The sequence below is a fragment of the Harpegnathos saltator genome, unplaced genomic scaffold (assembly GCF_003227715.2).
Source record: "Harpegnathos saltator strain DR-91 unplaced genomic scaffold, Hsal_v8.6 scaffold539, whole genome shotgun sequence".
In the NCBI taxonomy this organism is placed as follows: domain Eukaryota; kingdom Metazoa; phylum Arthropoda; class Insecta; order Hymenoptera; family Formicidae; genus Harpegnathos; species Harpegnathos saltator.
Window position 1 is genome coordinate 60,001 of NW_020230359.1, and position 15,920 is coordinate 75,920.

Here is a 15,920-nt window from a genome sequence, read left to right on the forward strand (position 1 = left end):
GTCGCATCGACGATCTCGACGGGACGACGAGCGGAGAGTATCCGTCGCGGCGATAATGAGCACGAGCGTGTCGCGTGGTACGCGGTGGTCGCGACATTCCCTGGCCCAGTCCCTGGCCCAACCTGGCCACCCACAGTATCCTGGAAATGCCCAGGTGACGCGTACAACAACGAGAGTCTTCCACGAAGCAAGGACCAATGCTCTAGGCTCGCGGAAAAGCGGTGCAGCGCCGCGACCGCCTACGCTGCCCTGCAGGGCAGCGAGGACGAGCTCGTCGAGGCCGAGCACGGCCTCGAGGCGGAGGAAGACGCCGCGCTGAAGACCCCCGGCAGCGAGACCGAAGACACCGAAGACAACGGCGCGAACGCGGAGGAGCCGGCGGCGTCGCCCGTGCGCAGGTTCACCTTCCTGCGTCGCTTCCGCTCGCCGCGCTTCGGCGAGGCGCACCACAAGCGGGTGCCGACACCCATGAAGAGGAAGCACAGACGGAAAAGGAGCAACGACGACATCATCAACAATGACGTGACCGGGGCCGAGGAGGAAGAGGAGGAGCCGCCGAGTCCCGACCAGGCTGGCGTGCCTGATCCTTACTATCCGATCTACTTGCCGATCGATCAGGCCTTCAAGGCCAAATACGTGTTCCACCATAAGAAGGGCAAGACCTTCCAGGAGCGGCTCTACGTGTTCCTCGAGCATCCCGGCGGCTGGCTGTGTTTCGTCTACCATTTCGCTGTGTGAGTATTCCCCGAAGGACGCGAAGGCTCGCGTCCTCCTTCGACACGCGCGCTGCTTCCTTAGGCATTTCTCAGGAGCGAGCGAACGAACAGGGCAGCGGAGAACAACGCGCGCTGCTCCTAGGCTGCTCGCCCTGTGTGACCTTGGGAGACCGGTGGCGTGTATTATATATACGTACACGCCGTTAATAGCGGCGAAAGGTCGAAAGACCCGCAAACGTCAAATGCCGCGTCTCACAGCGGCTTCGTTCCTCCCGTTTCCGTTCCGAGCGCCGAGCATCGATCTCGGCGACGTGGCCTTTGACACCTGGCGTAGCCCAAATCCTGCCTGCGCTACCAGGGGGATTCCCGGCTCCGGCCTACGACGCTCGCTCGAATCACTTTGCCTTCGCGTGAGTGCACGCGCGAGCGAGAGCGATTGCGATCCTCGATTTGATCAAAGAACATGTATCTAGCTCGCAGGGGATTTTATTGCTCACCGTCGGCGCGATTCGATAAACGATAACAGGCGTTGGAGCTGAATACCTGGGGATGCCTGACTTTGGGAGTGTGTCGATAAAAGAGTCTCTGTGTGTGTGTGTGTGTGTGTGTATTTATTTCCCTTTCTCTCTCTTTCTTTCGCGAGAAAGCTTTTGTACCTTCGCCGGCGCGAACACGAGCAATTCTCATGTACACATCATTAGCGCACAATTGCGACATAGATCGCGATACAGATCGCAGTTTTCGTAATGACTTCTCGGTACAACGAAGAGTGTATTTACAAATAATGCAACAGCCGGTATCTCTGAAATTATAGGGGGGAGCTTATAGTCGATTCATTCCTCGTGCACTCCGCGTTTACATAGCAAAGAAAAGCACAAAGTTGTCAGTTTGTTCAAAAGGGACAGGCTGTGGAAAAGATAACTCGTCGAGCACCTCCCGCTGCATGGTATTTTTGTGGCAGAATATCCGGAGAAAATACACGGGGTCAGCTCTGAGACGGGGATAAACATTCGTGACCATACGCGAAGTTGTGTTTGCTTTCTGACAGCGCGCGCGCGCCCGCGATCGCCTGACGATAAGAGCCGCCGATTAAATACGTCGGCGAATGCCCGGAGAAAAAATTGATATTTGCTCTTCAGTTCCCACCGCGTTGGAGATGTTTGCGACGCTCGGATAATACCCTTCTCGTTTTCGTCCTAATTTACTGTTTGTTCCGTTCCCTCGATTCTAATTTATCGTCCAGCTCGAAAGTTCGCTTCTTGTCCGCGCCCTCTCCCCGTGAAATCAGGACCCTCGTCATCCGCTGTGCATTGTAAAATTTTGCTTTCTCGTTATCCGTTAATTACTTCGCGTAATTGCTCATTAGTTTCGCGAATTATGCTTCATAATTATCTCGCTTTACACGCGCTTTCAGCTAGAACACTATATTACATTTCCAAAATAATAACAGACGCAGCATTATACGCAGACGCTTGTCGTGCGTTTCGTGCTCTCTCTCCCTCTCTCTCTCTCTCTCTCTCTCTCTCAGGAAGTGAGCATAGATTGACCGTCGCGCAAAGTATCCGTCGCCTCGGCGGACATCTTTGCCATTTGATGAACTTCGCGCACTTCGTGCATTATTCAACCCGGCTGTTTTTCACTTCTTCTAAACTGCCGCCAAGCACCGCAGCCTTTTCAATAATTCATTATCGAAAAACAAAACGCGCTGAAGAAGTAGCCGCGAAACAGATCGATCCTCGCGCGACGAATATACACGACGACCCGTGTCGCGCGCGTGTCCCAACGAGCCGATCGTTAAGTGGAAAGTCAGAATTATCAAGATTTTATGCGCATTCATTTGTGTCGCGAGCGATATTTCAAGTCCGTAGAATATCTCGCAGCCCTGCTCTCCGCAGCCGCGACTGCACGTTCCTCCGCGCGCATATCTGAAATGAAATCCACGCGCGCGCGCGCGCGCGCGCGACGAGGAATCTTAACGGCTGATAAATAAGACGTTGCGTTTGTTTGACTAATGCCGCGGGAGAACTCGCGCGCTTTTTTCTCGAAATTAATCGCGAGTCCCTTCCCTTCGCCCCTTCAACCGCCCACACGCGCCGAGATATATGCGCATTTTGCAAGAGAGCGCTTCGAGATTTACGATAGCGAAAATATTCAACGTTCAGCCGCGTCGCTTTCGCGCTGTCTTTCATTCTCCCCCTCCCCCCCCCCTCCCTCTCGCTCCACGCGGAGGATTCTTCTGATAATAAGCTGCGTTATCGAACTTTCGAACGACGACGTGAGAGTCGCGAAACACTACAGTCGGAAATTGCCACGGAAGTGTCTTTCATTTTGCTCACGATGCCACTGTCGCCATGTCTGATTCATTTCTCGTCGCTCATTTCCGGAAATATATATATATATATATTTTTTTTTTCTTTTTCTTCCTCCTGCATACTGGAGATGGGTTGTATCCACGTAATTCGCCTTCACAATTATTTCCGCGGGTCGACGTGCTGCCCCCGCCGCCGCTTCTGCGCGTCCGTCTCGTTGCGTTTCGTTATTTCAATTCCCGTTGGCGCTTTCGCGGCAACGAGCGGCAAAGCACACGATAACAGTCGGCGGAATTGCGGAGAACTTAATTCGCAAATTTTACGAATATCGTTTAGCCGCGATGGCATGATTGCGGCTAATAACGCGATCGTCTCGTGCGGCTTTAATGCTGCGCCGTTCGTACAATCGTTGGATAATCGGATGATGAAGTCGCGCTGCATGAAACTCCCTGGTAAATACTTGATCGCCCGAATGATTTATATGGCAAATCGTTACCACGGCGCTCGTCACCATCTATATTATCGTGCTGTCATTGGTTCGATGCCGAGAGAGAGAGAGAGAGAGAGAGAGAGAGAGAGAGAGAGAGAGAGAGAGAGAGAGAGAGAGAGAGAGAGAGGGAGGGAGAGAGGGAGAGAAAGAAAGAAACGAGTCATTCAATTTAGATTCCCTGCAGAGGGAATTATCCGCAAACTCGGCTGGTATTTGTCGTAGCTGCAATTGCAGTCGATGCATAAGAGAGTTTTACCCGCCGGGCTTCTCATCCCGACAGAGATAAAATACACTCTTACGCATTGACTGCAATTTCCCGCGAGATCGTCACTAGGATCGACTAGGATAATACGGGGGGATATCTCGTAATCAGGCGAGACGCGAGTATTCGCGTCTAGCCGCGGCCGCGGCTAGGAGAAGTCCATCTCTGCAGCTGTACGGGCGGTAATTCTAATTCGACCGGCCTACTTTCGAGCGGGCGTAAATAGCGGGCGTGTTATTAGGCCCAATGCATATGCAGGCTATTTGCGTGCGGCCTGTTATTTTTAGATGAAAATCGCGCGCGCGCGCGCGCGCCCGCTGATATATCGATATCGCGCACATAATGACGCCCGCGGAGATTACGTGTCGCCGGAGGCCGCGGAAGGTCGTTACTAAATTCTTGAGCGGTCGAAGCGCGATTCGGAAGGAGGAAAAACGGGGCTGCCCGCGACGTCTGCGGCTCGTCGCCGCACGGATTGACACGGCGCGACTTTCGGCGAAAGCGCGCGAAGCTCCGCGAGCGCGCGGTGCACCTTCGTATTATTTCCGGCGGGGTGTATCTCATTGATCTGCCAATCCTGCCAGTTTGCGTGAATCGACGGGAATTACACTCGCAACGACCGCGTGTAACGATAATAATAATAATAATATTAATTACGCATCATCACGAATTAATCTGCTTTATCAGCGGCGGCGGCGGCGGCGGCGGCGGCGGCGGCGGCGGCGCGGCGGCGCGGCGGCGCGCCGCCGCTGCACAAACACGCGCGCACGCGATTTAATCTGCCAGAAAATAATTAAAGCGCAAGTACTTATTTGCGCGTATCGAGCGAGTATCGGGATATTTGTTCGTCTCTCCGAGCGCGCATTTGTAATTAAAGCCACGACGAGTATAAATAAACGATACGACATAACATGACGTTATTGCCATAGGAACTACGCACGCACGCCGCTCGCTATCTGCTCGCGATCGCATGTAGGTTAATTGATACGCGGGAGATGCATAATGGCCGTACACGCGTTCAATCATTTTGTATATCTTTAGTCGTAAGCAACGTATTGCGCAACGTGTTCGATGCGCGTTCGTGTTAATATCGGGGATTAGACTTGGTCGCTTTTCCAGCTTGTCGTTACGCGACCGAAACCGCGCGCGTGTGTCGGCTCTTCCCTTCGCCGCCTTTCCCATGCTTTTTCGATCTCCTTCACAACCGATTGCGATCGATTTCAACGACAACGAGCACTTGACGCCAGCGCTCATTTTCAAACGATCGACTCGCCTCGATCGGCTGTCTGAGCGAACAAAATTGCAAGCTGTCCTTCCGATATCGAGTCGAAGGGCGTAAGATAAGATAAGACGGACGCGCGAGGGGTTGTTTCGGGGAAACATCTAGTAAGTAATACCGAGATCGAACGACAGGAAAATAGAGAAGAGAGGAGAGACAGGAGGGAAGGGGAAAGAGATGAGAAAGCAGAACGACGGATCCGGCTCTCGGGGTGCGTCGAGGTATGTTGAGGGGTTGTTTTCGGTATTCGATTCGGCGAACGTCTGCCTGGGACACTTGGACGTTTCCGCAGGAGGCACAAGGAGCGCGCAATTGGCGCGACTCGCGAGACCCGTCCATCCGAACACGCCCGGCGGAAGATGGATGAGTTCCGGCCGATGCTCGGGGAAAAAAGGAAGAATATGTTAGACAATTATCATAGTAGGTCGATGAAGGTGACCCGTGCAGCTACGGAGCGCTGTACATACGTCGGAATTATAGGCCCTCGACACGCTATCTTAAAGAGTACTGGCGCGGCAGCAACCGCTGCCTGCCTGCCCGCTCGCTCGCTCGCTCGCTCGTCCCGGCCGTCTTCGTTAACGCGCGCGCTCGTCCCGTTGCTTAACGAGGCAACGCTCGATAATAAATTACTTATACAAGCAACGAAAGCGCCGCTAGATCGATCCGTCGTAGCAATTACCGGTCCTGTTAGTCGCTAGCCCGTCAGTGTGTGTGTGTGTGTGTGTGTGTGAAGTTCGCCCCGCTGTCTCCGCTTTTCCGCCGACGTCGTTTGCTCTCCGACTCGCGGCGCGATTCAAGGCGTCAAGTGGCGATTAAGGATTCGCGACCGCGACGGCGGCGGCGCGGCTGAGCCTGAAGAGTTCGCTCGGATTCGGCCGGAATGGACTGACGGAGAGACAGCCGGAGGAATTTCCGAGCGCGCGCGAGTCTCGGTTGAAGGAAGTCCTGCGGTGACAATCGAGCAATTTTTATTTTTAGCGCGAGCGCTTTCCACGGTTTCGCCAACTCCGACACCCCGGAGTCTTCCTTCGAGATATACCTCTTGCGCTCTCCTCTCTATTCTGGATATCCTATATCTGGTATTCATAAAAAAAGCACATGGAGGATATCCGTAGGATCCGTTTTATGAATTTCCGATTCGGCGAGAGCCATTCATCGGGACGATTTCTGCTTCCGCAGCGCTGAAAACTGCCTCCGCTAACCGGCGCTGCAGGAGCGGGGAATATTTTTTCATAAAGCCCACCCTTCTACACCCTTGTGTTTAATAGAATTTTATTGCTCGCTCTTTTGACGCCGGTTAGCCCTGCAACTCGCCTAATGCCGCGGGGGAGGCAGTTATTTAATTTTCCCGCACCGCGGAAGGTCCGTGCCACCCTCCACCCGCCATCCCCCCGTACCCGCGAACTTACCGCGCGTGCATTGTCACGCGCACCGTGTTACGTTCGGATATCAGCAGGTGCGCGGGGGTGTCTCTCGCGATACGAACGCCCATTTCAATTCGCCCGGCGTACCCCGACATCCCGTCCCCGGTCCAATTCGTGGAATAATTTTCGCCGTGCGGACACCACCGCACCGCAGCGCGCCCTGCGCCCTGAAATTTCAAAGTGTCAAAATACAGCGGCGCCGGGGCGGGGGGGGGAGTGCGGCGTGGGAAACACACGAGAACCAGCGAGAAGTTACCGCGCGCGGTGTGACGCGCGCATTCTCCACGGCTGTACTATTTACATCCGATCGTCCGCGATCGATAGGTGCCCGGACACACACACACACACACACGTCACGATGGATGTGTGTTCTTACAAGTTCAAGTGCAAAGTTACACTCTGCAACAGCCCGGCAGTGAGTAACGCGGATGTCTGATGCATGACGCCCCGTACCTTGTCGTTTGTCGCAATTTGTCGCTGCCGACTAGGCACGCTTGACGCAGCAGCGTCTAACGAACCGTTCTTTTGTTTTCAGCGACACACACGCACGCACGCATGCGCGCGCGCACACACACACACACACACACACACACATACACACACACACACACGCACGCACATCCACACAGACACGCGGAAAAGGTAAGAGCCCGCCGGCCCATTGTCCTCCCTTATTATTCCGAGCCGAGTCGGAATCGCGACGAACTCGCAGGCGAGTGCAAGGATCGATTGTGCGCGCGCTGCAAAGCGTGGCATGCGCCGCGCGTAACGCGCGAGCGGTAAGAGAGCGCAATTTGCATCGGGTTTCATTCGTCGGAGCGTTTGATGCTCAGCGCAACGGCTGGGATTATATCAGATTGCTGCTGCGAGCGCTCATCTCGCGGTGTTACAATCAATCGGGGTTGATACGATCCGGATTATACAATTGGCGGCAACTTGAGCGCGAATTAATTGGGAACGCGGTTTTACGCGCCGGGCGAATGCCGCGCGTCACGCACGCGCGACATGCACGGGAGCTTATTCGTTTATTCTCGCGCCCCGTTGATTATTATTATTATTTTCGACGCTCGCGCGCTAATGATGTGCCTCGCGTTAGGTATTCGCGCCGTGAAGGCCGCGCTTCCGCGTTCGCGAGCAGCGATAGCGGTGGCCAAGGTGAAACGTGACGATGCGGCACGGCGCGGCACTCGCTGCGTAAAACTTGCCTCTCTGGCACAAGCGCGAGTCGCGAGACGAAAGCCCGGACGAAAGTTCGGGTACTTCCTTTGCGAGCACGCTCGCAACGGAGGAAGTATCCGCGAGAGGAGAGAGTATCGCGGGCGAATCTCACGAAGGATCATCCCCCCCCGGAGTTGCTTCGAATGTAAACTTTAACGTGCCCTTTGCGTAGAACGTCCTCCTTCCTTACGCTCGAAATTAATGAAATGAGAGCCAGCCTGCCGGCGCAAGTAGAACCGCAGGCTCCGCGATCAAGGCTTCTCGCCAACTTATGCACATTGTAAAATCCGCTTTCTTTTCAGGTTCATGGTGGTGTTGGTGTGCCTCATATTTAGCGTTTTGTCAACGATAGACCAATACAGTAACTTCGCAAACGAAACCCTGTTTTGGATGGTGAGTTTTGGATCGGCCGAGCGCGAAACTCGCCAAAAGCTCGATTCCGATCGGACTCTCTCGCGATATCCCGCGGAGGAACTTTGACGCGCGAACTTCGTTCTCGATTAATACACTCGAAAAGAGCGCGCTCTCGGCTCACTTATCGGCCCGCTCGGGAATGGACTTTGCAACAGTTTCCGCGCGTCTCTCTTCTTCCGTCGCGAGGAACCCGCGCAAATAAAATTCGCTCCTCCTTTCGCTCTCTTCCCTTCTCTCTCTCTCTCTCTCTCTCTCTCTCTCATTTTATTAAAAGTGGAAGGAGAGAACATGAACTCGACGAGTGAGACTCGTTGGCGCGCGACGTAAAGTCGCGGGCGAGTCCGCCGCGAAAATCAACAAGCCCGCGCGCGATTCGTCAACCGGTATTCCGCGTTGTAAAAGCTTACGATCTCTCGCGGTGCCGTCGTGATGCGTTATTTCTCGTCGACGCGAACGCGAAGGAAGCGATAAAGCGCGCTCGTCGACGTCCCGGGCCATAAAAGAATACAGTGAGCCGATTCCCTCAAGGATCCCGCCTCGTCGTGGCTCCAACGCGCTCCGTTGTCCTCGTTTCTCTGGGACGTCCCGTTGCTGTACAACGGCGCCGTTACAATCGATACAACAGCCTCCGTCTGCCTTCTAGCGCGCGCTATCGCGCTCGCGGCATATTCGTTTTAGCGATTAGCTAATGCACGAGTACGAATCCGCGGAAGCGACGATCAAGGCCGATTCCGGCCGGCGCAATAAGTGGTCAAAACGGCCGAAAACGTGGCCAGAACCCATTTTTTGAACCATTATTTTTTCTTTAATCATTATTATATCATATTTTGTTAATTCTAAGTCTCTTCGGGACTTCTGTAAAGGTGTTATGCAAAATAATTCCATTTGTGGGAGTTACGAGTACACGAAGTTCATGCAAACCGCAAGTCTCTTGTATGATTTGACGATGAAAATCGATGTTTAGTTGTATGATTTGTGCGTCTAATAGCACCGTCATTTATTAAATTTTCGTTGCAATTAATATAAATGCACGCTTCCTGAGTAAAGCAAAATAGTGCTGTTGTGTAAAATGTAACTCTAATTAAGAATTGCGATTCAAAGTCCCCGGTTGTGAACCGGTGCCATGACCCTTGCAGAACTTGAAATGTAACGATACATGGAAATGAACAAGAAAAAGTTTGTCTGCGCCAAACCGCGTCGGAATATTGTAATCGCAGCATGAAGTTGGCGGAAATGGAGTTTCGGCCATTTAGCCGAAACTAACGGCGAATAGTCTTGCTGCAATCCTTTTTTAACCAATTGTGTTTTATCTGTACTTTTTATTCCCAGTCGAAGTTTAGAATATTACCTCTACCATAATCCTCTGAATTATTTATTTATAAAAATTTCGTAACATTGAACAACTTTTTTCTGTGGTCGAAAATATATTCTCTGCATCTTACTTAGAGATATCCGTAAGGTTAATTTAACGAAACTTTTGTTCGCGTTTAAGGTAATTAATTAATTCAATTGATCAAAACAATTTTCGATTCGTCCAACAAAAAGATCCCGTTGCAATTGAGTTTCAATTGAAGTTAAAAAGAGATGTTAAAAAAATGGGTTTTGGCCACGGTGCGCGGCGAGTCCTCCCCGATCGCTTCGATTCCGGCCCGCTTCCGGTCAGGATCGCGCGAGTTGGCCTGAATTCGCGTATATCCATCGAAACGGCGGCGGACAGGAAGCTGCTGTCTGTCTCTGTCAGTCCTCCGTCGGCACGTTCGTCGATGCCTCCGCGCTCGGGCATTCGCGGTACACCTCTCGCGTCTTCAACTGTCACCCTCGTTGAAAGGAAAAAGGCGCGTTTGAGGATCGACAGCCTCCTGCCTCGCCGGCGTCGTGTAGACGAGAAGCCGAGCCTAATCGCACGCAACGTCTTTTCATGCAGGAAATATGCCTCGTGGTATTCTTCGGAGTCGAGTACTTGGTGCGACTATGGAGCGCCGGCTGCAGGTCGAAGTACATGGGCTGCTGCGGACGGCTGCGATTCATACGGAAGCCGATTTGTATCATAGGTGAGAGCCTGCGACGCCTGCGTCCCCTTGTCCTTCTGACCTGGCCTTCGAACTGGCGACGCGAGACACACGGCCGAAACTAATTCGATGTTCGCATTGTCCGATCGACGCCGCACAATTGGCGACCCCCCCCCCCCCCGTCGCTTTGTCTCGTTTGAGTCGCGCGGCAGCGCGGCTGGTCGGGCGATTTTGCACCGCGCGATCGAGGCCGGTCGATCCGCGCCAAGGTCTCGAGTCCGTCCTCGCCGAATCACCGATCGGCGATTACCGCCCGGCGGCGACGGAACTTTGTTTTTGCGTCGACACCGCCGCCGCGGCGCGATGTGCGATCCTTGCTCGATGAGACGCAGCGATGAGCGTGCGCCTCTCGGGTTGTCCCATTGTTCTCCTGCCGTATTTCCCTGCCCTCTCGCATCGCCCTGTGCACCACGTCGACGGAGTGTAGTACGTATCGTTGTACTTTGCGCCTCGTCATTTCGCTCGTCCCGGCCAGCCTCGGCGAACGCGCGCGCGCGCGCGAGAGAGATCGCCCGCATCGAAATGTCCGGCCGTTCTGCATTAAACGCCGCAAATTCCGCCGAGATTGGAGGATCAATGGAGAAGCTGGAGATGATATTACACGGAGCGTAACGTTACACAGGCGCAACGGTATCATCTGCGCACGATGTAACACTGTACAGGCTATTTCTTCACGTCACGATGCTGAGGACGATTATTCAGCCGCCGCACAGTGGGGGGCCGGATGACATTTTTCGCTTCAAAATTCTCCAGAGACCTGAATTTCCAACCGACCATCGACACCAATGGATGAGGTTGATCCTGAAGAAATTCCAAAGAGATCTGTCTAGCCAAAATCTGGGAAAAATTATCGGTTCAGAGTTCGTGAGTTTTTAGGGATTTGTCTTAAAGGTTTGTTACAGTTTAAAGTACAGTGTCTTGGGTTCGACCTCAATGGGTTCGAGCCTATGAATGAATTGAATATATATTGGAGGCTCGATGTTTCCGCGTTCAGGCCCTAAAGGTTTTGAGCTAATGGGCTATGGGGTCCCTGAGCTCCAAGATTAAGAGTTGTCGAATTCGAGATTTGGCATTCAGCATTCAGCTAGGCTCGAACTTAATGTTTTACAGCTGAATATTCAACGTCGAGTATTATTAGGTTCTCGAGCTGTGGCTAGATTGGGTTCTCGGACTATTTGGGGCTCTTAATGTATACGGCTTCATGCACCCACGAGCTAAAAGGTTCGCGGATTGATAGATTCCTGAGTTGATGGGCTTAAGACTCAAAATCCCTCGGTTTTGCGCTCAACGGGTCTATATTTGATGTTTTTGTATCTTGGGCATACGAGTTTTGGGTTAATGGGTTTCTGCTTCAAGATCGATAAATCTCGAGGTGTCTGTTGATTGGTTTCATAGTTTCAATCCGCTGAATGCACGCTGTTAGATAGAAATAAGTGTCGAATAATGAGTATCTCACAAGTCTCTCGCGTTTAACGATAATTTTTCCTCTTTTCAGGTTAGTAATTCGAGAAAAAAAATTTTTTTTAATCTTGACAAGACTCTTCGGAATTTATTCAGGATCAACCTCATCTATTGGCGTCGATGATCGGTTGGAAATTCAGGTCTCTAGAGAATTTTCAATCAAAGAACGTCATCCGGCCCCACTGTGCGCCGCGTCGAACCTTGAAGAAGAAGGCTCACCTCAAAAAATTGCTTCGCGCTCGATCACCTCAAGATTCTCTGTTTGCGAGCGCAGTTAGAGATCGCGATGAATGCAGCGGCGGAATTTCGCACCGGGGAGATATCGCGGCTTTTTTCGTAGCACGTCGATAAAAAGCGAGATATCTCTTGCGAGCCGACGCGGACGCGAGTCCGCGACGCCGACAAATGAATTTTGCAGGTAAACGGCAGCGCGCTCGGATTAAGCGTTAATCGGATCGCGTGGTCCGCGTTGATCGGACTAGCCGATTACGCTTGCTTACCCGGCGCTCTTCGCCGGCGGAAAATATTGATTTTAATCGACGCGACGAGCGCGAAACATACTGCCGCCATAAGAAAGGAGAATACCCGTTCGCGCCGCGCTGAACGTCTCTCTCCGTCGCGTCGTCAGCGGAACTCCTCACGTTGCTTTCAGATTTAATCGTCGTGGTGGCGTCCATGGTGGTGCTGTCGGTGGGGAGCAACGGTCAGGTGTTCGCAACTTCCGCCATCCGGGGTATTCGGTTTTTGCAAATTCTTCGGATGCTCCACGTCGATCGCCAAGGCGGCACTTGGCGGCTCCTGGGCTCGGTGGTTTTCATACATCGCCAGGTACCACGTAGTTGCCTTAAAGGGACTCGAGAATCAGATTGCTGAAAAATCGTGCTTGTTTTTCATAATATTTTGTGACGAACTGAATAAATGTGCAAGAATGAAAATTTGAGGTATATTTATACAACATATGAAGATTAGAAGAATTTTGTTTGTTAACAAATACTCATATAAATGTACGATATATATATAGCTGAAATATACTCTATCCTTCTTTTTCTCAAGTTGTCGTTTTTGCAGTAATATCTCTCAGCTGTCAACGGTCCGATCAGAGCGAATTTTAGCTAGAAATCTTGAGGAGGCTTACCACTACAAAAAAAGAAATCGAACAAAAATCCAAATTTTAGGAAAAAATTAGGAAGAGATCCAAATTCTTCAGTTCTTTTACAATAAAAAAATTAATATCTCGAAATGAAACATTTTGACGTAATTGTCCGTGGTTCATCTGAGAGCCAGATGAACAAATATCATTGCTTTAAAATTTCAAATCGATACGAAGCTCAGTTTCGGAGAGATCATTGCATGCACAAAAAGTTGAACAATAAAATTTCGAGAAAAACGCGTTTAAAATTTAAGTGGACGTATATTTGCATGAGTATTTGTTAATAAACAAAAATTTTTCTGCTCTTCGTATGTTATATAAATACATCTAAAATTTTCATTCTTGCACATTTATTCAGTGCGTCGCAAAATATTATGCAAAACAATCACGATTTTTCAGTAATCTGACCCTCCAGTCCCCTCAAAGTTCCCGACCGCAAGGCGCGCGCGCGCGCGCGCGCGCGGATCAGCGGAGAAAAGTACCCTGTGGAATGCCTCGGCCGTTTACTTTCGCAGGAATTGATCACCACGCTGTACATTGGATTCCTAGGCCTTATCTTCAGCAGTTACTTCGTGTACCTCGCCGAAAAGGACGCGGTCGGGCCGGACGGCAAGACGGACTTCTCCAGCTACGCTGACGCGCTCTGGTGGGGAGTGGTGAGTCTCTCCTCTCTCTCTCTCTCTCTCTCTCTCTCTCTCTCTCTCTTTCTCGCTCGTCATTTGCACGACACAACGACCCGTCGTCGCTCTAATCTGTTTGTTCACGACGACCCGCAAAGTCGGCTCCGCGAGCGAGCCGCGATGTGAAGAATCGCCTTCCGCGAGCGACTCGGACGACCTTGGGGGGCGAAGAGTCGCGTGGAAAAAATGGCGAGCGGCAGTGATCCGCTCATAAATAGTCGCACGGCGCACCTCCGATGATACGTTTGAATCGATGCGGACGTCGGCACTCTCCGCCTCGCGTCCCGCGCACGCTCCGACCCAGCCGCAATCGCGCCGCGAGACGCGCAAGGTGGGACGCGTGCCATGCGAGTTACTTATTAGAGCGTAATGCGCCAATAAATAGAACTAATTAATTGAATTCCTTGAGCCAGACCGCCGAGAGGCTGGATACGCGTTAACTGCTCGCGCGGCAAAACCCTCCGGACTGAGTCCGATTTCATTACAGTCAAGCGGGGATACCTGATGATACCTCGCGCGCGCTACGTATGCACGTGTGTACGATGTGCGTGTACCTTAATTTGTGCTCTCTTCTCTTTGTAGATCACGGTGACGACGATAGGCTACGGCGACACGGTGCCGCAGACGTGGATGGGGAAAATAGTGGCCTCGTGTTTCAGCGTGTTCGCCATATCCTTCTTCGCACTTCCAGCTGTGAGTACGCACGCTAAAGAGTTTCGCGGAGACTCGCGCCCACCGTCTGTCCCAAGCTGCAACTCGCACGTATCCCTCGGATCTTCTCCGCAGGGTATCCTAGGCTCCGGCTTCGCGCTCAAGGTGCAGCAGAAGCAGCGGCAGAAGCACTTCAACCGGCAGATACCGGCTGCCGCGATGCTGATACAGTGCCTGTGGAGGTGCTACGCCGCCGACAAGGCCATCAACAGCGTCGCCACGTGGAACATCTACATCAAGGACCCGACGCCGGCCGGGCAGCCGTCGACGCCTCTGGGAAAGGTAATGTTTCGCCGTAAATCGCGGGTTTAGCGGTGCGGAGCAGTAGCCGTTGACTAGCTGTTGACTGTTGATGTTCTTAGCTGCTTATACAATGTCCTTGGACGTACCGAAGTGATGACCGTACCGAGCTCGATCGCCGTCCATCGAGCGAGCGAGAGACGGACGACCTAATTCGCCGCGCGCGCCGATCTCGCGCGGATCGCCGCCGATACGCGCGATCTTGTTCGCGCGCGACTCGCGCTGTCGCGCCGCGATCCGTGCGCACCAACGGGCTCGGGATTACCCGTGTCGCCTTCAGCCCGCGCCCCTGCCCCCCGCGGCTAATTGCCGCCCCCGAGATCCGCTGACTCTACTCGTCGCGATTAGCGGTTTTTCCACGTGCGCCCGGATTATCGGCTAATACCGCGGAGTCACAAGAGGAGTCTCGTCGTTGTGTTCGCCTGGCCTGGCCTCGCTCTCCGCCTCGTCTCTCTTTCAGTTTCTCGTTTCGCCCCCCCCCCCGCCTCCTCCCCGCGCGCGCTCTCTTAAGCGGATTTGCGAGAAATCAAATTTACCCTGTGTCGTCGACCTGTACCGCGGCGCGACGCGGCTCCAAAGAGGCATGTTATATAGCGTGTAATAAAAAGCATCTTTTTTTTCTCTCGCTCGCCTCGGGCGTCTCGATAAGCGAGAGCGAATCGTTGAATTTCACAGCGCCACAGCGAGGCAAAGCGTTTCCTCCCTAGATCTCTCTCGGCCTCTCCGCCCGCGTCGGCCTTCCGCCGATTACATCTCGCGCTTAAAAGAAAAAAACAAACGCTCGCGTGGCAAGGCGAGCGTCGAAAACAGCGAGCGCGGAATTAAATACACACAATTAATGAATTATGCATTTGCCAAATGGGGCGGACGCATCGACGTTCCTCGTTTTCCGCGCTTCGTGCGGGTCCAAATTCGTGTTCGACGAATCGAACGGGCGAGCCGATGTAACCCGGGGCTGATTTCACGCAGCTTTGGCCAAAGGTACGGGCGTGTGTATCTCTCTGACAAATCGCGCGGTATAAATCTCTCGGGCCGGTTGAACTTAATTACAAGATTACCGTGACGGAATAAGAGAGCGCTCCCTTGAAATATCACAAATAAGGTCGTTAGCGGAATTTATCGCGGCTGTGAATCATCGTCGCACGCTAACCGCGCTAATTTTGGCCAAGACTGCAGCAGACGCGGCTTCCGCGCTTCTTTTCTCGCGCGAGAAGAAATCTTCCGAGAGTGCGCAATAGTGCGAACGGCAAAGTCGCGACTTCAACCCGCGTAGTCCCGTCGTTTGACATTATATTATTAGCCGCCACCGTCCTGGCGAATCGGCTTCGTATCGTAGCGAGCCGCGGTGCAACAGCAACTGCGACAACAATAACGACGATCGGCCGGGATGTCGTTACTCGTCCGACTTGATGACAATTTGGCAGTGGATGGATGCAA

General features: G+C 52.6%; 1 protein-coding gene across 1 annotated transcript in view; it reads left to right on the top strand.

Moving 5' to 3' along the window:
• The window catches only part of KCNQ (KCNQ potassium channel), a 38,316-nt gene that overhangs the window by 6,598 nt on the left and 15,798 nt on the right, over nt 1–15,920 (top strand). The window contains exons 3-9 of the mRNA XM_019841621.2: nt 155–734; nt 8,001–8,091; nt 10,037–10,163; nt 12,295–12,470; nt 13,308–13,448; nt 14,055–14,165; nt 14,259–14,465. Coding sequence (XP_019697180.2) covers nt 155–734; nt 8,001–8,091; nt 10,037–10,163; nt 12,295–12,470; nt 13,308–13,448; nt 14,055–14,165; nt 14,259–14,465 — 1,433 coding nt within the window. The remainder of the gene's footprint in view (nt 1–154; nt 735–8,000; nt 8,092–10,036; nt 10,164–12,294; nt 12,471–13,307; nt 13,449–14,054; nt 14,166–14,258; nt 14,466–15,920) is intronic.